Here is a 23273-nt window from a genome sequence, read left to right on the forward strand (position 1 = left end):
GGTGATAATTAATGATGTAATTAGTAACATTTGCATTGATCATATCATGACAAAAATGAACTTCTCCCCTAGCCTTAAGAGATTGAGAGGGTGCGGTTCAGGGAAGACCCCATCTTTGGATAGCAGAGTTGAACCATTTAAACCAAAAACATAAATAATAATAATATGGCAGTAATATTAAATAAAATCAATGGGCCCTCATCCAGAGACCTCATACACTAAACAACACCACCACCCCAAACCCCACTGTCTCGTGTGGTCACCTGATCCGCTTTAGCTGTGGTTTCAGAGGGGAAAAAACAACATGGGCAGGAGACAGGGACACCCCACCATCCCCTCCCCGTAAATAAACATAACTGGAGGGCGATGAGTGACAGCATCAAGGCTCTTCTTGATACTCTGGGGGGAGGGGGGGGGGGGGGGCACAAACACAAGGAAAGGGGGATCAAGGAAGAGATGGGGGGGCGGCGGTGGTGGTGGGGGCAGTGCACGCATGGTATCGCTAACATACGAGCACGTTAATGAACACACACACACACACACACACACACACACACACACACAGACACACACACACACACACAGACAGAGTGTGGCACAGAGGCTCGTGGAGCAGCCGATGGTAACAATAGCTGTGGCAGCGCGGCAGCAGCTGGACATACAGGCTGCCAAACACTCCTCCTGAGATGGAACGCAAACACATCGCTCATGCTGGTCTCCCCTCTGTCTCCCTCTCCCCTTCTGTCTCCCGTTCTCCCACTTTGTCTCCCTCTCTCCCTGTCCGTCTGTCTGACCGTCTCTCTCTCTCTCTCTCTCTCTCTCTCTCTCTCTCTCTCTCTCCCTCTCCCTCTCCCTCTCTCCCCCCCTCCCTCTCCCATCTAAATTTACACAGACAGCGTATCACACCGACCCACCATCCATCAAACCCTCCTCATGCCTGGGCTCTGATCAAACTACATTATGAAAATAAAATCTAAGGGTTTAGGGTTGAACGTTCGTAAAACTGCGCGGCGCATACCTCGGCTAATACGGCGACCTGCGGCCGCGCTAACAAATGGCGCGGTCGCTACTTCGCATGGCGAGACGCCAGGCCCGTAAAGAGCATGGCGCCGCTTTTATTGGGGCTGGATCTGGGCCTCGGCCCGGGGTTACACTCTCTGTTGTCCATCGGGTCTGGAATTCCCTGATCCCACTTGTCCAAATTACTATTAAGCCCCCGGGAATGGGCCGGGAATAGTTCAAACAGAACAGGGCAGTCGGCGCGGGTGAGAGATTGTTTGTTGTGTGCATGACCCGCTTTTAAGTGTCAATGTGCACATGTATGTTAAATACACCATGTGTCAAACGTGCTTTGTGTGTGAGAGGTGGCAATGTGTGGTTCTATTTGAGAGAGCAAGAGAGAGGGCAAGAGAGAGAGAGAGAGAGAGAGAGACTTTCAGTGACAGTGGGCCACCCACAATGTCTTCTAAGGCCTGTCTTAAGGGACTCATGTTTAGTCTTCAGCATCTGTCACTCAAAAAACTGAGGAAAAGAGACAGCCAATAAGACGCGAGGACAATCAAAACAGCCGGGAGCTAGAGAGAGTGACGAGTGAAGACGACACCCAGTCTTGTCAAATATTTTTGTGTTATACATTTGTTATTTATATAATAGTTTTGCAGACTCAATGGCATTGTCTCAGGTGTGCCTCCCAACAAATTCTACTTATTTGAATAATACCTTTTTATGTACAATCAGGGGTGAAACCTTGAGTCTATTCGTATTGAAACGTTGATTTTAGGGTCCATGGTACATGGATCGGTACTCACTGGAACCAAACAAAACATGACTCAGTTATTGTAGAGTCATAACTAACTGTCTTAATATGTAGACACAAATCAGGGTGCGTTGACACGTGGTTGTACACCGTGCGCGTCACAAGGTAAGGCGCTGTGTGCTCTGGAGTAAGGTGCGTCTAAAACACTCACCCTAAGCTGTGGCTCAAAACAAACAAAATCCTTTCAAGACCCCTGGTCGGGAAACTGGCACAAGGTCGGGCAAATATAAAGAATGGAGAGGGCATGATGTACAACCGCGTCTTAGGCGAACATGACTGTCGGCTGGACTAGGAACAATAATTCAATTACTAGTACTACTACTTCTCCCTGCAGCCTCCAGGCTGTGATATGCAACAAGGCCCTGTTGCGTGACTTCGCAGCAGTCGGTGTAATGCTGGTGCTACTCACAATGGAGGTGCTACTATTTTGTTTATGTTTCCAAATGGCGCTGGAAGCCAAGCACTTCATGTTGCTTACTGTATAATAAAATGGGACAAATCGTAATACAATAAAAAACATCTATGTATTGGCATTATTGTTTTTCGATTGCTTTTCCATTCTATCTCTATTCAAATAAAAAATGTTGATTAAAAATTAAGGTTACATTTTTTTTTTAAAGTTAATTAAAGTTTTTTGCAATGGAAAAAAACAACTACCGGTACTACATAAAATAAAGATCCTAAGGAAATAGGCCTATATATATAAATATAAATACATAAATACATACACACACACACATCATATGCATACATGTCATGGGAGAGAGTCAGACAGAGACAGACAGAGAGATAGATAACGCCACAGAGGCCATTAACAGCCCCCCACCCTCTTGTTCACATGAGCATGCTGGTGAGATCACCAGACCACCTCTGGCCCCAGCTGTTGTGGCCGGGGGCTTTGAGAGACGGCATCAAAGCGGAGGACAGGCCCAGAGTGGGGGTGGGGTGGTAGTGTTGGCACACATAGTAGAATGTCACTACAGACACTGACAAATGGTACTGTGGTCCCGCGCCTCTCTCTCTCTCTCTCTCCCTCCCTCCCTCTCTCTCTCTCTTCTTGTTCCTCTCCCTCCCTCTCTCTCTCTTTCCCCTCTATCTCTTCTGCCTGGTACTTTTCTCTGGTCCTGTTGCTCACCCCCTCTCTCTTCCTCTTTCACCCACTCTCTCTCGCCCTCCATCTCTATCTCGCCCTCTCTCACGCTTTCATCCTCTTCTCGATGTCCCTCACTTGCTTTCCCTCTCAGTTTTTTGTTTTCCCATGTTTCAACTTTTTGCGATTGTGTAATTAACGAATGAGTTTGTTTTTAATTAAGCTGTGTTTGTAAGAATAGATTAACCACATGTGTCTAGGACAGAGAAGTCGTTACACGGGAATAACAAATAAGCGCCATTGCAAGGACAGAGGAGAGGTTGTGTCTGTCTGTCTGTGTTTCAAGGCATGTCGATGTGTCTACAAGTGTTCCCAATAGACCAGATGTCTACAGGTGTGTGTGTGTGTGTGTGTGTGTGTGTGTGTGTGTGTGTGTGTGTGTGTGTGTGTGTGTGTGTGTGTGTGTGTATTTGCCCGCCACTCACCTCTGGTGTCATGGGGATGTTCTGCTTGCGCACGTTGTTGTTGTGCTGGTCCGTGTTCAGCATGATGACGGCGTAGGCCAGCGCGAACCCGGCGTCATTGGTCATGAACGGAGACCCGTTGACTTTCTGTGACCGACCGACAAACATGACATGGAATGATATGTTACATCCAGGCTCTACTGTTCTTTCATTGACACCAAACCAGAATGGATTTATTTGAACGTAATGTTATACTAATATAGTTTATTTGTTTAGATTGTACTGGAAAATATGGTTGACAATGGTAGAGACAAGGTGGGCCCGTTTTATTTTTTTTTCTAACCCTTTATTGATCAGACACAATATGACAAATAAGTCAAATATTGCATGTGTTGGGATACATTAAGAAAACAGGACAACCACATTGATGCTCTAGAATGTCCTAAAAATCACATGACCCCTCCCCAATGAGTGAAATGGAATCAGAAGACATGTTCCACGCCATGCTCACCGTTACCAACACATGGCGTTTCACCACGATGAATAGACTGTCACCACACCGGGCGGAAAACTCATTTACCCATCTGTCACTGCTCTAAATAGCCCAATGAACTCACCCAAGGACTGTAGTGTGTGTGCGTTTAGGTTCGGTGTGTGTACGTGATAGGTGTTTGCGTAGGGGTGCGCGTGTGTATGCGTCTCTCTGTGTCCCTCTGTGTGAATGTCTGAGTGTTTGTTTATGCGAACATGTGCGTGCGTGTGTGTTTGTTTATGCGCGTGTGTGTGTGTGTGTGTCTGTGTGTTTATGGACTATGAAAAGACCATCTCATAGTTTCCAGGTCACATGAGTCCCCTTGCTATTTTCAGAATCCGCCGTATTCTAAATGTAGTCCTCCTTTATTCTACCATCATCTCATCCCTACGTGTGTGTGGTTATGTCACACTGTTACCCCTCCTTCCCTTCTCCTCACATCCCATCCTTAGAAGGCTGGTTTATTTATTGAGGTGATGATAGGGACGATGGCGGCCAGTCATCCCCTGCTGGGTGACCGGTGGTGTGTGCGTGTGTATGTCTGTGTGTGTGTGTTTGTTGTGTCTGTGGGCTCGGGATTAGTTGAGCAGAATGCTCATGGTGCGTCTTTTAGTAACATTTCATCAATGCGGTGAAATGTTCTGAGTTTTACATGTCGAAATAACATTTTATGTAATGTGATGTGTTATAAAGTATAGGCATATGTGCATTTATGAAATGCATCTCATTTGGAGGGTTGTCTTATTGTATTGTAACATTGTACTGTGACGAACCTGAGCTGCAATATAAATACAAATTTAAATCATTATTAATTTGAAAATTCTATCTTATATTGTGATACTGCATACCTTTAATAACTCTCCTTAGGTAACCTGGCGATCCAAGGTAACGAACCATTGAACAATACATAACACAGGGTTTATTTTGAGACGCGTGTGTCTATGCTAAAGTGCGGTCACTAGACATTCTCCTTACATGCCAGTTGTCAGTGAAGGTCTCCAGGAGTCTCTGAATGACAGGGGCCTCTCCGGGCAGCCTGAAGGCCTCCAGGTACAGCCGCAGCGCCTCATCAATGCGCAGGCCCTCGAAGGTGAACGTGCTGCAGAACAGGGGGAAGTCCTTAGTTTGTCTGTCATGTACTAGCTGTGACTCTAATGCCTATTATTAGCCTTAAATTTGCTTAACATCAGGCTAGAATAGAATTACCTTTGCATTACCCTAGCATTATCCTGACATTAGCCTAGCATCAGCCTAGAATATCATTACCCTAGCATTAGCCTTACATTAGCATTCTCATTAGCTTAGTCTCAGCGTACTTACTTGACGAAGCTATCGAGGAGCTCCATGTGCTTGCGGTCGCTTACGATCTCTCCGATCATCTTCTTGTCCAGGCGGGGGTTTTCGCGGAGCCACTGGGCCACCTGGTTGTTGTCCATTGGGCTGCTGAGCAGACCTTTCTCCTGCAGGAACTGGATGCCCTTCTTGGGCTTCTGGTTGAACTGCTCCGTGCCCGTGATCAGGAGCTGGAAGCAGATGACATGTTGAGGTTTAAAGGGTTTAAAAAGTGTTTCAAGCTTGACCCACTATTGTAAGAGTCCCTGAAAAGTTGGACCCTTGACGTCATCTCTTTGATACGGAGTATGCAAATCCATGACCAATGATGTCGATGGTCCAACATTTCTGGGATGCTTTTCAAGAAAACAGGGTTGAGTCAAGCATTGCTTTGAGCATGCGTCATTCACCTTCTTCTTGGCTTTGATGTCCATCAGCTCCTGGGATTCTGGTGAATACGAGGTGAAGCGCTGAGGTTTCTTCAGGCTCTTCTTCTCAGCTGGAATAAAGAGAGAAGCCATGCTATTGTCATTTGCAGGATAGTGTCAATGCTTGTGGTGTTTGACACTGAGCTGAAAGGTGCTCAGTTCGATCCCCGATTTAAACAGTGTATCTGTTGGTGTCCTTTAGAAAGAGGCTCCTACAATTAACAGCTCCTTAGAATGAATGGACATTTGTAGCACGTATCTACAAATGTATTGCAAGTCTGTGTGGATAAAAGCTTCTGTGAATTGCCTACATTCAACATCCACATTAAATGACTACATTAAATAAGAAAATCCAACTACAACATTAAAGAGAGTACACCAAATGAGGATATCCAATGGCCTAATCCAATGACTTCAACCTAAAACTTCATCAAAATAAAACATAAGTTGACTACATCCAATGATTACATCTAGTTTCCTCTGGGTGTATTATTTAACCCTGGGCTTTATGGTGTATTTGTGTGGTGGAGTTCTACTCCTGTATCAGACCCTAGACTGACCAGTGTCGGTCTCTTCAAGGTCCTGCCGGCCCAGTCTCATCTTCTCAGCCATCAGGTGGCCGCTGGTCGGAGGACACACCAGCGTGATCTCAGCTTCTGGAGTGCTCTGACCTCCACCATCGACGCCGCTAGGGTCTGGTCAGAAAAACATGCATAGATACATAAGTGGATAAAAACAATGATGACACATACAAATAACTCCTTCCTCATTGACAGAACTTTGCTCTTGTAAAATTACAGCACTTTAACATTGTGGATTTATTTGATCTGAATTTGTTTAATTGACTGAACTGTTTGCCAATTTGTCAAGGTGTGTCGGCTGTCGCAAGAAAAGATAAAATAAGGTAAAGAAATCATAAAAAGGTAACAAAAATATATAATCTGTAAAATGAATGTGTTGAGCAAAGGCATACCTGTTGTTGTCTCTGTATTTTCATTGGAGGAGCTCTGCCCCTCTGCCAGGACTGTGTCTGTTGATTGGTCCTGCTCAGCAGCGCTGTTAAGAACCTTGGCCTGGCAGTGGGCCTCTGTGCTGTCAATCACGGTCAGCAGAGCCTCTAGGGAGAGCAGGTGGGTGGTGTACAGCTGTCCAGACACTGGGAATGCATTCTGTAGGAATAGAAGAGAATATACTACAATGGTGACATCTCAACACATTGATGAGGTTTTACTGATCTCTGTGTGTGATGAATGCATGATGGATAGTCGAGTCTTCACTGACATAAGCAATGTTAAAATATTCAAAACAAAACCACACATTTTTACAAAAAAATGTATAATAACTAAAAACATAGCACAAACCATACACAAAAAAATAAATAAAAATAATAACTTTTTTGACAAAATGTACCGAATTGTAAACGTACAATAAATGGACTACGATGGGTCGTTTGGTCCTATTTTACATCACTTGAGGCCTAGAAAAGCAAGTTTGAATCCAACCTGGCTTACTGGAGTCATGGTTAGTGTAATATTGGGTTTAGCCAGTGAGCCGATTGCAAATGGATTCCTTTTAATAAAGCTTTCAACCGAGAAAATACATACATGACAACAACCCAAGAATCCCCATATAGTATCCTGTCTCAGGTCCAGAAAGGGCTGTGGTCATTGATCTAACAACAGGGATGGACCTCTGCCTACCTTGGAGAGCAGCTTGGTGAGGTCTTCAAACAGGTTGGAGCAGTAGAAGTCACAGTCGTAGTTGATGTAGACCTCGGTGACAAAGCTGGGGATCCTCCACAGCTGCACCAGCGCCTCCAGGGCCATCTCCTTCATCTCGTAGGGCATCTTCACATTCTCTGACGTGATGATGTCCATTAGCTTCTTCAAGTACATCTGGAGGAGGAAGAGGAGGAGGAGGTTTAAAGGGAGCCTGATTTTACTACCAGGTGGGATGTTTTTTAGCCACTAACAAGCCATTTCAAGAGCTACCCTACAGGAACATCAAACATGACATTCCAATATAAATTTTCATTTGATTGTTTATTTATTGTGTGCATAGAGAAGGACCTATTTGAACCAGCATGTCGGGTGCATATTAGCAGTTAGCAAGCCATTAAAAAAAAAAATCAACCCTTTACTGCCATCACAAGTATCAATGCTTTAATATCACTTGAAGGACATTGAACAAGAACTCAATTCAAGAATTCACAAATATAAAGAACGTTCTAACTCGAAATGCAGCTCAAACGACCGAGTTACCTCGAGCTGGAACTTGAGATGACATCTCATGCTCTCGAAGAGAAGGAAACAGCAGCGAATAGAGGCGGTGTACAGATTCATCCGCTCCACATTTAGCAACTGCAACAAAAATATGGATTATTGACGATAACGAAATACACATACAAAAACGCACACAAAAATACCATAAAAAATATATATATACACTAGGAGTGTAGCGATACATGTATTCGTATTGAACCGAATCGGTACGGACGTCACGTTTCGGTGCATGGATATACATGGAAAATACACGTATACAATTAAATAAAACTGGCGTGCGAATTAATTAATGTAATGAAGAACTAATGTTAGATACGCGAGTTCTTCAAGGACAACTAAACTGCAGCCCTGATTGGCACCTAGGTAGCCGAGCGTGTTATGGCGCATAACACGCCGGGTTCTCTGACGTCTCTGGTATTTCCACAATGAGACTCGTAGTGGGGGTTATCTCAGCCATGTTTGAGAAGGAATCGGGGGAAAGGAACTTTGGCTTTGACTCCCTGAAGTACATTGAACCGCGACATGGAGGAGAAAGGGATTGTTGCCCACGATCGTCTCCCGCCGGAGCCCCGCTGCCCGCTTCCGAGGCACCACCGCCTCGGCGCTGCCCACTGCGGGGCTACGGCAGGAAACAATCGCGGTCAATAATTGCGGGCAACAATCCCTTTCTCCTCCATGTCGCGGTTCAGTCTACTTCAGATTGATGTGGAAGTGGAAGAACCAGAGACGTCGGAGAACCCGACGCAGTCGTTTGAGATTCATAATATCATCTGGAAGCAAACACAGCTTTTGGCCTTGATAATATATATTATATGATAAAGATATACATATATAATAAGATATTATTTAGACATAGAGCTCCAGGACTCCCGCTGGAGCAGCCAGAGTGTTTTAGGATAAGTTACAGAACACGGTCAAAAGCTGTGTGCGCCTCGCCATTGCGATACATCCACTGTAAACACGAGCGCTTGGTACCGTGGCCGCAAGCTGCTCAGGGCCACACCCCCACCCTCCACCTTGACCCGCCTCTAAAAAAACGGCACGTTTTTGGTAAGCTCATTTGGGGACTGGCTCGTAGTGGCTGTAATTCTGTGCAGTCTGCACTTTCATAAATAAGACATGCTGCATTTTCAGTTTTATAACTGATTGTCTTATTTTGTTTACAAGTTATGGATGGAGTCTGAAGATGATGTGGGGTAATTATTGTTTACATCTTAGATTACACAGTTCAGGCTGTTGCAGCTAGCTCAGGGGAGATACTGTAAGACACTAGGTGGTACAACCTGAGACATGCACAATAAAAAAAGAATTGCCTTCTGAATTTTTGTTTTTTCTTTTCCCTTCATTGTACCGAACTCGTATGAACCACTGATGTCTGAACCGAACCGTAACTCCAGTGTACCGTTACACCCCTAATATACACCAAATGAGATTCAATGCATTTGGACTGGATTTTCACTTGGACCATCATATGGAGACGCCTGGCGTGACGGACTAACCTGGAAGAGGTGTCTGCAGAGCTCATCCTTGACCAGGCCCAGCAGGGACTGGTAGGGGGCGATGTGGGCGGACTCCAGGGCAACGGTGAGCAGCTGCAGGCCCATGTGAATCATGGCGTCCGTGTTGTGGCGGTCGTGGGGGTTGGTCAGCGAGATGAGGAAGCGGAAGAGCTCACGCAGGCAGGGCAGCCCGTAGGGGATGAGCGAAGCACCTGCCGGCGTTGAAGAAGAAGGAACTTGACGAATAAGTGAATGGATGAATAGATGAATAGTGAGCATCCGATTAAGGTCACTGCACCATCTCTCTGTGTGTTCGAAAGGGGGGGACTGAGTGGGGTGAGGGGGTGAATGAATGAATGGATGACGGGACTGCAGGTCTAGATCGCTGGGTGAGGCGTTAACTTATCTGGGTTGATAAGTCAATAATTGACTAGTTGAATGAGTGACAGGGTAAATGAGAGACAGTGTCAATAGAGGATTGGGTGAATGAGGGGAATGAATGGGCAACAGGACCCACCGTCTCGCTGTGTGGACTGGGTGAAGCGGACTCCTCTAGGGTTGACGTAGTCCATGTCGTGGACGGAGGCACTGTCCGAGTTCTCCGTCAGAGAGTCCTTATCCTCCAGCACCTCCGGGATGGACTCCACGGAGGTGGACTGACCGCGCTCAGACCTCCTTCCGTCCGACTGGAACCGAGAGGGGAGCGGAGAGCAAGCCGCGATCAGATTACTACTCAACGTCAAAGAATTCGGTTTAAAAGGCCCCGATTTAACCAACAGGTCTCATATGATTAGCTGCTGAAAAAACGACCCCAAGGGTGACATCACAAGTGGAAGTGGCCACCTAGATGTATGATGGACAGATCAACATCGCACCCAGGTGATGAAATAGGTGCCCTTTAACACAGCAAAACTTGGGAATCTAACCTCAACTGGACGCCCATTTTTTGTTTTCATCCCTGGTACTATGGAGCGTCTGAATAAATATTGGTTTAATTATTTGTCTTATGGTTGGTTAGTTCCAGGATGTAATTCTCAGTTGAGCTACGGAGGATGAGTATCCTGTGTAGCCAAACACCCTCCCAGTCATCGTACCGCTGCATCCAGCCGGGGGGTCTCGGTGCCGGGGGTGGTGGCAGCCGAGCTGCTCTGCTCCAGGTCGCTAAGGTCTTCCCTCGAGGTGGCCTTGGAGCCAGGGTCCAGCCCACTGTCTGCAGTGGACGGGCTGGAGACTGAGGAGCCCGCGCTGTCCGAGGTTGAGAGGCCGGAGCCTGGCTCCATAAAGGGGACCCCACCTGCTCAGGTAGAGGAGGGGGAGGAGTGAGTTAGGCTGCTGATTCTTCATCAGGACAGCTGGAAAAATCTCAGGCTGATAGAATAAGTTGATTTTAATTACAATTCATTACAAAGTCATCCATATAATTCAAGTCAACTAGCTTGTTTAGATATTCAAACATTTCCATAAAAAAAGATCAAAAAAAAGATTGCAGTCTTAAAATGTCTCACACACTTGTGTGTATTGTGTGTGTGCATGTAGTGTATGCAGGTGCATGTGTGCGTGTCTGACCAGAGAGTTTGTTGTTGCTGAGGTGGGCTGACTGGCTAGGGGACCCCCTCCCAGTGTGTCGCGGCGGTCTGGGCGAAGGCTTCTGCTTCTTCCACTTGGAGGACTCGCTCATCACTCCCGCACGCATCCTCACCTGAGGGGAGGACCCAGAGCAGGGGGGGGGGGGGTCAACAGACACACCCACTGGGGTAACGTGGTTCAACAGTGGCTGGAACCACTGTTGCACGTCCACGTTCGTTTACTAAGATGTGTTGTCACGTCACCATTCAATGACACAGTAAAACCTCCTCCAGTCCGAGGAGGATTTGAATGGTTCATACAACGTCCCCGAGTACGTCCCGGTTCCTTCGTATTTAGAAAGTACGACTCGGTATTCCGCAAAGGTTGCGAACTATCAATTCTATCGACTTAATGCATCATTTAATACAGCATGCATTGGATAGCAACAGCACAAAAACAAAAAGTTGAGGTATTATACAATGAACAAAAGAAAAATGTACGCAACCACAAAACCCATCTGCATTCCAATTCAATGCAAAAAAAGATAATTAAAAAGCATTCGGGAGCGGGGTGGGTAGAGGAGGTGGCAGAGCAATCGACAACACGGACTCCCCCTCGGATCACACAAGGGAACACAAACAACTCTAGAGGGAGGCTCCTCAGAGTTCCACTAACTCTTTTCCCTCTGACCTCGAGGGCAAAGAGCAACGGGGAGGAGAAAAGGATTAGTCGGGACGAGAATGAGTCAAAAACAAAATGAGAAGAAGAGAGAGTTACAGAGGGGGATGAGGAAGAGGGGGGAAAGGGAAGAGGAAGAGGAGGGCGGGGCATCTTCTTGGTGGGCCATCTTCCTTACCTGCACTCTTTTGTTTTTCCATAAGATATTGTAAGCCTCGAGGGGGAGAGAGGAGGAGGAGGGGGGAGGCAGGGGGCAGGCGCCCGCGATTAGTGATGAAGATATGTCCCGTCAGTCAGCACACTCATCCAAACACGCACACAGAAACACATGCACACACACACGCACTGTCACAAAGCGCACACACAGTCATGGGCATTCACCAATGGGGGGGAAGGGGGCATGCGACCTCCCTCAGGGGTGAGATGGTGGATAAATAATACTGTAGAAGATTTTACCTTCTTTGTTTAAAAATGGATAAGTGTTTATTATTACGGAATGTCAAACCCTTTTTTATCAACAAATCCAAAACAATTAATTGATATTTTAACTTTTCCAAATTCAGTCTGTAAATACTTTCATTTCAGTCAAATCACCGATTAAAAAGACGGGAAGTAGGGAAAAAAACCTTCTTGTTACTTTACATTTGCTATGTTTAGGGTCATGGAGACAAACATGGGGTAGGCTTAAGGTAACTAAAAAAGATGAAGGCAGTAAGGAGGAGGAAAGTGGAGGAGGCGGTGGAGGAGGAGATGCGAGAGAGCAGGTCTTGGTTCAACATCTAACACCCGTTACCATCTTCACGTTGGCTCCGATGAAGCTCTTGGCCTCCTCTTTGAACTGAGGGAGTCTGAAGAAGAGAAGAAACATTGAATGGTCAAATCAGAAATACTGCAGTCATAAAGCCTGTTGAGAAACATAATATAATATATATGTGAATAATAACCCAAAAAGCAATCGTGCTTTTAACTAGTTTGAAATGGGAATTTATAAAATGAGTGATTTAAATCCCTCGAAACAAAAATGTATAGAACTATACATAGCAGTAACGGGGTTGCCTGGATAATACCGTAAGAGTTAAAAAATCAAGATGTTAAGATATTTGAATAATGAACACAATTTCTTTTACTTGTGTAGTTCCCCACAAGCTAGCTTATCAGGGGCTATCAGAAGCTAACACAACTTGGGCTTGGGGATCTGATGAGACCCAAGCCGGTTCTTGAGTCCTCATACAACATGCACACGAGTGTGTGCATGCGTGTGTGTGCGTAAGTGTGTTTTGGAAATTGAGAGGCAGTGAGTGAGAGAGAAAGAGAGCACCACTAGGTTTCTGTGGACTCTTAGGCTTTGCTGGAAAATGAGTTGTCAACGCCAGTTGTACGCACACGCACACACACACACACACACACACGATGATGCCAACGCACTACCCTCCAACATTACCTCAGCGTTAATAGAGTGTTGTGTTGCTAGCCTGATTATTGGATGATCTGTGGGTCCAACAGATTAACATGCCTAATACTTTGAGCAGCCAATCTAAGCTGCCTTCTGAGGACTTCAGCAGAGCTGCTGCTCATTATATACAGACAGATGGGGGCACCACCCTTTCTCCCCCACCACACACACACACACACACACACACACACACACACACACACACACACACACACACACACACACACACACACACACACACACACACACACACACACACACACACACACCTCTACAACCCAGGGGTTGTGGAGGAGAGGGTAGGGGAGGGCTTCAAGGGTTAGTTAGATGCAAACATAATGAAATCTCTGTGTCTCTTTGTGTGAGTGTCCGGTATTGTGTGCGTGTGTGTGTAATTGAGTTGGGTGACTGAGTGTCCATTTGCGATGGTGCGTGTGCGTTATGATTGCGGTTGTGATATTCCTGTGTGCCAATGAGTATTAGAAGAGGCACATCGTAAAAAAATTGTACTAAATATACATCCACTGCTCACCGGCAGGGATGCCCTCCTGTTGACCATGGCGGCCGCCATGCTTTTTTATTTCCAACACTACTGCCCTGAGCAATAATGTCAGGCTAGGGCTACACACGCTAACAAGGTGACACGCAGTAGTCATGTCTATAAACATGCATGAATAACAGCAGGGGAGGCAGCCCATGCTAACGGTGTGTTTATGCGTGTCTCTCTTTCAGGGACACGCATAAAAACGGCGTCGGCCACTGTTACGGCGTCGGCCACGCAAACACACATGCGGTACTGCAAGCACGCCAATACACGCCCACGCAAGCAGTTGTGCTTATGCGTTAAAACACGAGCAATAATGCATGTTCACTATTACACAAAGGATAATAGAGGCGTGCTCACACTCACTCACTCGCTAATACACGCACTCGTACTACATGAACACTGACGCATACTTTTTAATAAACTCATTTATGCATGCATGGCAAGCCAATGCATATGCATTCATGGTAATGCAGAAATGTATGCACGCAGACACACACGCGATCTGGGGGAGTGACGTGTGAGGGAGAAGGAGCTAAATGCCAGCAGGAAATCACAGGGAAGCTAATCACCAAACTGGCTGGCCCTCCTCACTGTGCAGGAGGGAAGCCACAGGGCTAAACAGCTTTAATGTCTGCCCTGGAGCTCCAAGACCACAACACCTCCATGGTGGAATAAAGCCTGCCATGGCGTGACTTGGTGTGAATTGAGCAAACGGTTGCAAAGTATTATTTTTGATTTAATGTAGCTATTCATTATTATTTGTTTATTTTAAATTCTTTTATAATATTTACATTGTAAAGAGTCTTTTGAGTGTCTAGAAAACCTATATAAATAAAAAATGATTATATTATTTCTCCTTTGATGTATAATGTTTTTTGTCAATGCAGCAGAGCTGAACGTTTTGGCAGAACAACAATCCAAGTTGGCCGTGAATTTCCACTCGGGAGTGGAGTCGCTGTCCGTGTGTGGTGGTTTCATTAGGCTTATTGGTTCTCCAAACAAAACAGTCCCAAAATGAGCATGCATTTTTTATAAACCGCTTTAAAGTCATCGTCTAGGAACGTAAGCCCTCGCCAAACAAGACGCTAGATTCAGTTGGATTCTGGGTAGCGTAGTCCTATAGGCACACTTAACATTACTTTACCATTCTGACTATAGTGCAGCAACGACGAGCAAAGGGAATCACCTATGTAAACACATAAACAATTATCCCACAACCCTTCATCCCCCCCCTGCATACCCTTCCTCACATTTACCTGGAAAATAGAAGCTGCACCATGTCCACCAGTGTGTGCTCAGCAGATTTCCTCAGGAGCTCTGTTGGAGGGGGGGGGGAAGAGAGAGAGAGAGAGAGAGAGAGAGAGAAAGAGAGAGAGAAAGAGAGAGAGAAAGAGAGAGAGAAAGAGAAAGAGAAAGAGAGAGAGAGAGAGAGAGAGAGAGAGAGAGAGAGAGAGAGAGAGAGAGAGAGAGAGAGAGAGAGAGAGGGTCAGAGAGACAGAGAGACAGAGAGAGACAGAGAGAGACAGAGATAATGGGTTAGAGAAAGATAAAAACCAGAAGAGAGTGTGAGAACGAGCGCAAGAAAGAAGAAACAATAGGAGAGAGAAACAGAGAGAGAGAAAAGGGAGGATGAGAAAGAGAGCAAAACAGATGAGGGGAGGTGCCAAAAAGCCCAGTGAGGGAGATTGCGTGGAGGATACAAACAACGCAGAGGAACAGAGCTGGAGAGCAGCTCTGCTAGTGTTTTGTTTGGTCAGGCTGGAACCAGGGAGTCTTATTAAGGTCTTGCATCAACAGTGGCAGGCCAGAAAATCTCTGTGTTCATAAACCAGTAGCCGTTAAGTCTGGAGGGATGTGAGAACACTGGCTATGTCTTAGTGTTGGGCTTGTGTTCCAGAGGTTACGAGAACGAACACAAACAAATAGTGTTAGAGAACTCCCTTTGTAATACAATCGCCAACAAAGATAATTTAAACCAAGTGTAGCTTTAGTTTAAGAAATGACCAAGTAATGGAATAAAAGCCAAAGGATTTAAGATTAAAATAGCTATGCTCACCAGGGCTGGGCGATATGGACCAAAAGTCATATCTCGATATCTTCAAGCAGAATGTCGATAAAAGATAAATATTGATATTTGTTGACGCAATAACATAGTTGCCGTTGCCGCGCTCCAACTCATCATTCTACAGCGGTGACGCTGCTGTGCTTTCATTTCCAGCCTGCCTGCGTTGCTGTGCCGGTAACCGTTGAGTTACCGTTAATACTATACCTACCTACCGTTTGGATTTACTGTTATTATTCCTACCGTTCGGAATTGAATACAGTTTGATGGTTGAATAAACCGTAGATTAGACACTGCCTCCGCCTCGTATTTGAGAACATTACAATATAATATATAATATCACGGCCAAAAGCTGTGTGCGCCTCCGGAATATTATGAATCGTAGCGACTGCTTCGGGGTCTCTGACGTCTCTGGTTCTCCCACTTCCTCACCAATCTGAAGCACAGAATTGAATCGTGACATGGAGCGACACCCGCCGGAGCTGTCGCTCCATGTCACGATTCAATTATTGCGGACTCCCGGACACCCGCCAGAGCTGTGCTCTGGCGGGTGTCCGGGAGTCCGCAATAATTTTGGGACAATTGCTGTACTTCCTTTATCGGAATAAAACATTATTTACGTCGAGACAGCTTAAGATTTTGAGTCACTGCACGCATTTTTGAGCACTCCTCATATTGCACCTTGTTGTGCTGCTGCAAGTGATGTAAGAGGTTGGTCGTACTCTACCCTTTAGTTGCGACAGATTTAAAAACAAAATACCTGATTTTGTAATCCGTCAGACACCTTGTACCCAAACCATTTCCAAACTATGGAGCCATTTGCCTTCCGCTTCCATACAAGCTCCTGGGCGCTGCGTTTGCCGGCGGACTCCATGTTTCGCGCCGTAGGGGATTTAAAAAAGTGACGTGAGGGGAAGGGGGTCCGGGCCGGCGTCAGGCGCGGTTCAAAGCTGCAGTTATAAACTATATCGACGTTGACGATAGCGTCTCGTTCCATATCTCGTTTGAAATATTATCGGTATATTTCAAATATCGATATATCGCCCAGCCCTCACCCCCACTCACCACTAAGGCGTATCTCGAAGCAGATTCGGAAGCAAGACTGCATGATCTCACACACAGACTCGTTGGTCAGGTGGGCTCCGACAGGTGTCAGCAGCAACGTCCTCAACACCTGGAGCAAGGAACAAAGAACCGTAAGACACTGGATGAATCCCTTTCACTCCAATGCAAGGTTGGATTTGAAAATAATGATTTGTGTCTCAGGAGCTTCAGTGGGGATGGGAAAAAAAAAATAGAATAATAAAAACACTAGGAATGATGAAATGTACAGAAAACAAAATGTTTAAATTAACGAACAAACGAAGGAAAATAAGCTTTATGTAAGCTAACTTTTTGCGAGCAGGCAGATTTGGATAAAAGCATGCAAAAAACAAATTCTAAAATGTGATTTTTTTCTTTAATTTAAAAACGTACCTGCAGGATTTTCATGAGGACAACCTCATCGCTGGCGGGGTCCGTCCCCACAAACCTAGCGTGCGTGACGGCGTCCGCCATGTTCTCGATCGCCTCGGCCGCCGCCTCATGGTTGGCATCTGCCGAAATAACCAGAACAAAACGAGGTGGTTAAAGCAATGAATAAAAAGTCCTGGGGATAATTCTGCTCCCTTTATTACATCGTTACACAACTTGCATATTGGCTTGCGGGATACTCGGTTTATTGTAACGGTCACAGACCTCCGTAATGTCTGCGCGCCCTCTAGTGGTTGGTTAAATTTGAGTTGTTTTACAACAAAAAAATTTTTTAAACAAAAAACTCTGTATAGAGTCTGCCAGGCGGTCAGCTTTTTCGCTAGCGACTTTAATGAACTTTATTTGTTTTAGTTAGGCTAACATCACCAGCTATTCCATGCACGTTGTTATTGAGTTTTTTTGTTTATTCTTTGATATTGTTGCATAAGGGTGAATACACTTCACCGCTTCAGAAATGGGAATGTAAACTAGGTCCATCGCCTCTGCATCAGGGAATTCCGCTTGCTCAACAGTAGTATCTAGTGCAAGTTTAGCCTTAGTTAAGGCTCGAGTTAAAGGAAAAGGATGTTTGCTTCTGCGGTGCTCACAATCCAACTACACTGAGTGCTATCAAGAAATGCATCTTGGAAAAAGGACACCCCAATCATCTGAGCCCATGTGAGAACCATGTAAGATTGAAGGAGAATTTCTGTTGTAAAAACAAGTACAGCTGTTCTTCCCAATGCCTTTTCACACACAAAAGGTCTTTGTGTGTGAAACAAAAAGAAAAGTTGCCAAACTAAAAGGACAACCGGCTTGCAACATCCATCATGGACACGACCTTCCTTAAGATAATTTAAGAATTCTTCAAGGATAGCAGCAATAGCTGGGTTGCCCCACTACCATTTCGCAAACATTGAAAATGAAAGCGTTGACTACCGTAGAGTCCATGTCTTAGGAAACTGCCGATCCCCATCCATGTTTGGATTTTGGAGGGCAGCCAGAGACATAAGAAACAAACTTTAGCAGTGACGCAAGACAGTTCAAAGAGAGATTTCTATGTGGATGACGCTCTAAAGTCATTCCCCACGTGGTCTGAGGAATGTTGGCCATCTCTTAGGCTCCACAAGCTTCAAACAAAACAAAACCTTTCCTGCAGATTGTTGAGCCAAAGATATCAGAGATCTGATCTTCCTGTTCAGCGCAGCCTGAGAGTGAGCTTGGACATCACGTCAGATACATTCACGTTCCATGTTCCTGTAAGCCTTCAGGAACATGTCAACTGTAAGCGTGCTCTCAACAGTGAACAGCCTGTTTGACCCCTTGGGGTTACTTGCCCCACTGAATATTCAAGGAAGATGATTCTCAGGGAGCTCTCTTCTCAAACCACAGATTGGGACACATCTATCCCGGATGACAAGCATGAAGAGTGAAGAAGATGGCAAACTTCGCTACAGGCTTGCCTACCTATTAGGGATGGGCGTGAGGAATCAATTACTCGAGTACTCCTCGTTACAAATGAACTCGGTTGGTGGACAGGCAAACTTGAGTTTGCATATACACACACAGACTCGTTTTCTCAAGCAAATGTATAAATTTTCTGTGTGGCGCCACTGGCGCGTGCCGTGTGCACAAAGCCAGAATTCAAAAAGTTAAGCGATGGCGGTTAAAGCAAAGCGCAGCGAAGTATTGAATATACTTTACAGAAATAGGAGATCATAAGGTCAAATGTAAAATATGCCAAGCGAAATTGAGCTAACAGAGTACTACAATTACTATGCTGCAACATATGCTCCTGAAACACAACGGTGAGTTTGGGAAAGCAGACCCGCAGCAACCAAGTGTTTCGGCTATTTTCACCGCTGCAAGACGCAGCTGTAATCCCGGCTGTGTAGAGAAGATCACAACCCTGAGTATTTTTTCAGTTCATTTGCTACCGTTTTATTTGCTTCTTTAAATTATATGCAATGGTTATGCTACTTGTTTCCTTGTTTTTTTTTAAACAGTTACAGGCCTTTGTTCGACGGGATTTCAATTGGGAGACGCATATTTATTTTTGTAAGGAAAATGTGTTTTGAACGTTTGCAAAAATAAATAATGAATACTCTGATAACTCTGACTGTTTTGATTTAGATAAGCATTAAATGTTTGGTTGGTAATATTGCCGTTCATCATTAGGCCTATTCCTGCTGCAGATGCGTTGCATTCTAAAAATAGATTAGATTAAACGAGTACTCGATTGATCCTCGAGGAATTCATTCGATCACTCGAGTTTGGAATTTACTACTCGTGCCCATCCCTACTACCTATGCATCCTTCTCCACCTCACAAGCCTAATACACAGAACTCTGTATTCCCAGAGGCTTCAGTCAGAGCAAAGGCCGCAGTTGGCCATCTGAAGCTCACAGATCGGGATGGTCTAAATCCTGATTTCCACCGGGGACGTAAGCCCTGCGGAATGGCTTCGCCGCGGTCACCGCTGCTGATCGCTGCCACTCTATCAATGCGATCATTTCCACCGGGTGCTAGGGGTGGGAAAAATAATCGATTCTGAATCGGAATTGAATCGAATCGTGAGGTGCCAAGAGATTCCCACCCCTACCGGGCGCGCTGCGGAACGTCTCAGCAGCGTCCCAGGAGCGGCAAGCCGTGCCGCAGCGCTATCATTCCGTAGCACTTCTATTTTTGACTCGAGCCGTTGCTGAACCACGTAAATTGCAACAGAGCAGATCGAGCTGGGCAGGAAGTGAAAAAGTAAAAGCCCTAGAGCATCCGGTAAATGTTCAAAATAAAACACAATACTCAGCTCATGTAGCTTATCACAACTTCACATCAACATTACGACATGACCGGTGGCACCAGGTCAGCAGTCAATCAATCAAAGGGTCTCAGAGGGTCGGCAACATGAACGACGAGAGATTGATTGTCGAAGTGGAGTAACATAAAATAATTTATGGGACAATGTCAGAAAAGGACAAAGACTGGCATTCAATTGCAGTAGTTTTGTGAGTGGAAGGTGAGTACATTAGGTATAGGATTATCGAGTGATCTCGCGTGAATACGGCTGGCTCTCAAGGCAGCGCTACACTGCTGTTACGCACCCAGTGGAAATGGACGCAGGGCAGAGTTCGCAGCCGTTCCACAGCACATACGTCCCCTATGGAAATCAGGCGTAAGTGAGGTAGTATTTGTCCTCTGTAAGGCCATCTTGCCCCATATTCCACACTCACAATACCAAGACTGTAGCTATGTACCGCATAGTTGGCGGCTGAGGTTGTAGAACTCATTATAGAAGAAATGGACTTGAAACTGGCGGCAAATTGCCGCCAGGCCACGCCCCCCCCCCCCCCCCCCCCCCCTTTTTCACGATTTGCGCCGGACTCACGCAGTCGCAGACAGGTGTACAGGGAGCGCTTGGTTTGCTTTGCAGCGGAGGTAGAGCGCTTACTGCATGGGCGGGGCTCGGTTCTTTTTTCGTTTTCTTTTTTTTGAGGATGCATTATTTAAAATTTAAAATTAAAATTACAATTAAATATATATATATATATTTTTTTTACCTTTAAAAAAAATATCGCGAAAATATCGCGAGAACACCACGTGTCATCGTGGGACGCCAATATCGTCATCGCGATAAAAAATAGATATATTGTGCAGCCCTAGTTCAAGGTCTATACCAGCAACCATACCTGCTTAGCTAGTATTACATGGCTGTCTGGACCACCCTTCTTATGTAAACCCAAAACACCAGTCTCCAAAGATGAAGCACTGTACACTCTAGTTGACCCCGAGTCCGTCAGTTCAAAGGTAACAATTCATACAACCCATGTCTCGGAGACTCAGACTCAGAATAACTCTGGAGAGCCCTTACAAAGCATCAAGCCCAATGTTTCACCCACCCATCGAGAGTCGTGCTGTAAGAAAGGTATCTCAGAGGTCAACCTCCTTGTGTCCAGAACATTAGTGTAGTTGTGGAATCTTAGGATGCCAGGTGGGAAGTGTCACGGACATGCTCAATTTCTGTGCGCACTCGTGTGGTTAAGTCAATTTAAGTGTTTTTTCATGAAGTAGCTCTCAGTGAGGACGTCTTTTAGCTGTCTTCCAGCTGCGAGTCAGAATATTAATTTTAGTTCAGTAATCCTGCATCTCCCTTATATTTGTAGCCTTAAAGATGGCATAATCTGTAAGTATCCAAGTTAATACGCAGTAATATACGATATTATGTCTGTATTGTTGTGAAATTAGCTCTGTATAGAGTTCGTTAGCATTTTCGCTCCATTTGATTTGGTTAGGCTACTGTCAACTATTCCATGTCAGTGTAGATGCTATTTTTTTGGGATTCTGTGATATTGTTGCATAACGGTGAATATACATAGCTTTGTTTTGTATATCTGTTACAATTTTGCACTTTAAATGAGGTCAGTTTTAAAAAATCTGCCAGTCAAAACAGTTTCTACTTCCTTGGAAGGAGGATTGAGGGAGTGTTAAGCTCACTGTATAGCCAGACATAAATTCTGACATCTAATGGCTGGTTCAGACTACACGATTTCAGCCCGATTTTGCACCGATTCGTTCGTCGCAGACATATTTGCAAGTCGTACACGGTTTTGAAAGGTCGGCAACGAGACGAGGTCTTGTAATGTGACATGCTTGCGATCTGCAATGTTTTCGTCTGCGAAGTTCGAAAACCCCACGACGAAAAGTTTGGCATGTCAGAATTTTTTGGGGAATCGCATGACGTATCCATTGTTGACATGAGGGAACCCCGCTACCAGTTGCGTGAGGGAACCCCACGAACAGCTGGAGCTCACGCAGAGTGTTTACCAACTGACTTCACTGCACTACGCTGAGTACACAGTAACTAGTACAAAAATGAATACGATCAATAGCAAGAAGAAGAATGCTAATAAAGAAAACGAGAGAAAATGGAACAACATAATGGAGACAACTTTGGTTGAAATCCAGCAGCAACGTCCCTGTATTTTCGATGTATACAAAGATTTTGTATTGTAACTCTAGATTCTATGAGTATAGGCGCAGCCTTTTAAGTGTCGGCCTCATTGTCCTTTAAATAGCTGAAGAAAAGCTGTTTATTGGGAGCAGAACGTCCGCCGGCGCCCGACTATATCTGCGAAATGCGGACGTCGTTGAGGCACGCCGCACGCGGACGTAATTGAGGCCCACGCTGTTGGTGGTTGGGGATTACACATTTTTCAGTGCTACGGCTCACGCCTAGGGATAACCCAATAGCGAAAGCCTTAAAAGGCTGCGCCTATACTCATAGAATCTAGTTACAATACGTAACTATCGTTTCAGCCATTTACTGTACAATTCAGAATTGAATGAGAGGAGGGCTGAGGAGGGCTGTCAATCAAATATCGCGCTTCAGAAACGGCCAATCATAGGAAAGCCCGCCCTGCCTTGGTTCCCTCCCCCATAGTGCCAAAACTAAATACGCGCGCGAGAGCAGAACATCATTCGCGAGAGGCTGTTACGCGCAAGAGGCTGTTTTGCGCGCGCAGAGATCATTTGCACGCGCAAGAGGCTGTTTTGCACGCGCAGAGATCATTTGCACGCGCAGAGATCATTTGCGCGCGCAGAGATCATTTGCGCGCGCGCAGAGATCATTTGCGCGCTCGCAGTTAATATCTACGCGTGTGGAATAATATAATACGTCCGAATGCATCTTTTATCACATTAGTGAATTATGGCACTAATGTGTCGCCATATGCAGCAACCAAGTGTGTCGGCTATTTTCACCGCCGCAAGACGCAGCTGTAATCCCAGTCGTGTAGAGAAGATCACAACGCTGAGTATTTCCATAGTCCATTTGCTGCCGTTTTTGTTTGCAGCTTTAAATTACTTACAATGGTTAGGCTACTTGTTACGTTTTTGTTTACTTAAACCGTTACAGGCCTTGGTTCGACGTGATTTAAATTGTGAGACGCATATTTATTTTTGTAAGGAAAATGTGTTTTCAACGTTTGCAAAAATAAATAATGAATACTCTGATAA

General features: G+C 45.3%; 1 protein-coding gene across 1 annotated transcript in view; it reads right to left on the reverse strand.

The window, feature by feature from the left end:
• LOC130404161 (Golgi-specific brefeldin A-resistance guanine nucleotide exchange factor 1-like) overlaps positions 1 to 23273 on the reverse strand; it is a 78807-nt gene that overhangs the window by 18742 nt on the left and 36792 nt on the right. The window contains 16 exon segments of the mRNA XM_056608795.1: positions 3392 to 3517; positions 4878 to 5001; positions 5223 to 5425; positions 5645 to 5733; positions 6223 to 6357; positions 6636 to 6831; positions 7363 to 7557; positions 7924 to 8022; positions 9444 to 9655; positions 9961 to 10129; positions 10538 to 10737; positions 11010 to 11142; positions 12481 to 12535; positions 14944 to 15004; positions 16815 to 16923; positions 17226 to 17344. Coding sequence (XP_056464770.1) covers positions 3392 to 3517; positions 4878 to 5001; positions 5223 to 5425; positions 5645 to 5733; positions 6223 to 6357; positions 6636 to 6831; positions 7363 to 7557; positions 7924 to 8022; positions 9444 to 9655; positions 9961 to 10129; positions 10538 to 10737; positions 11010 to 11142; positions 12481 to 12535; positions 14944 to 15004; positions 16815 to 16923; positions 17226 to 17344 — 2225 coding nt within the window.

This window comes from Gadus chalcogrammus, chromosome 15, assembly GCF_026213295.1.
Source record: "Gadus chalcogrammus isolate NIFS_2021 chromosome 15, NIFS_Gcha_1.0, whole genome shotgun sequence".
Taxonomy (NCBI): domain Eukaryota; kingdom Metazoa; phylum Chordata; class Actinopteri; order Gadiformes; family Gadidae; genus Gadus; species Gadus chalcogrammus.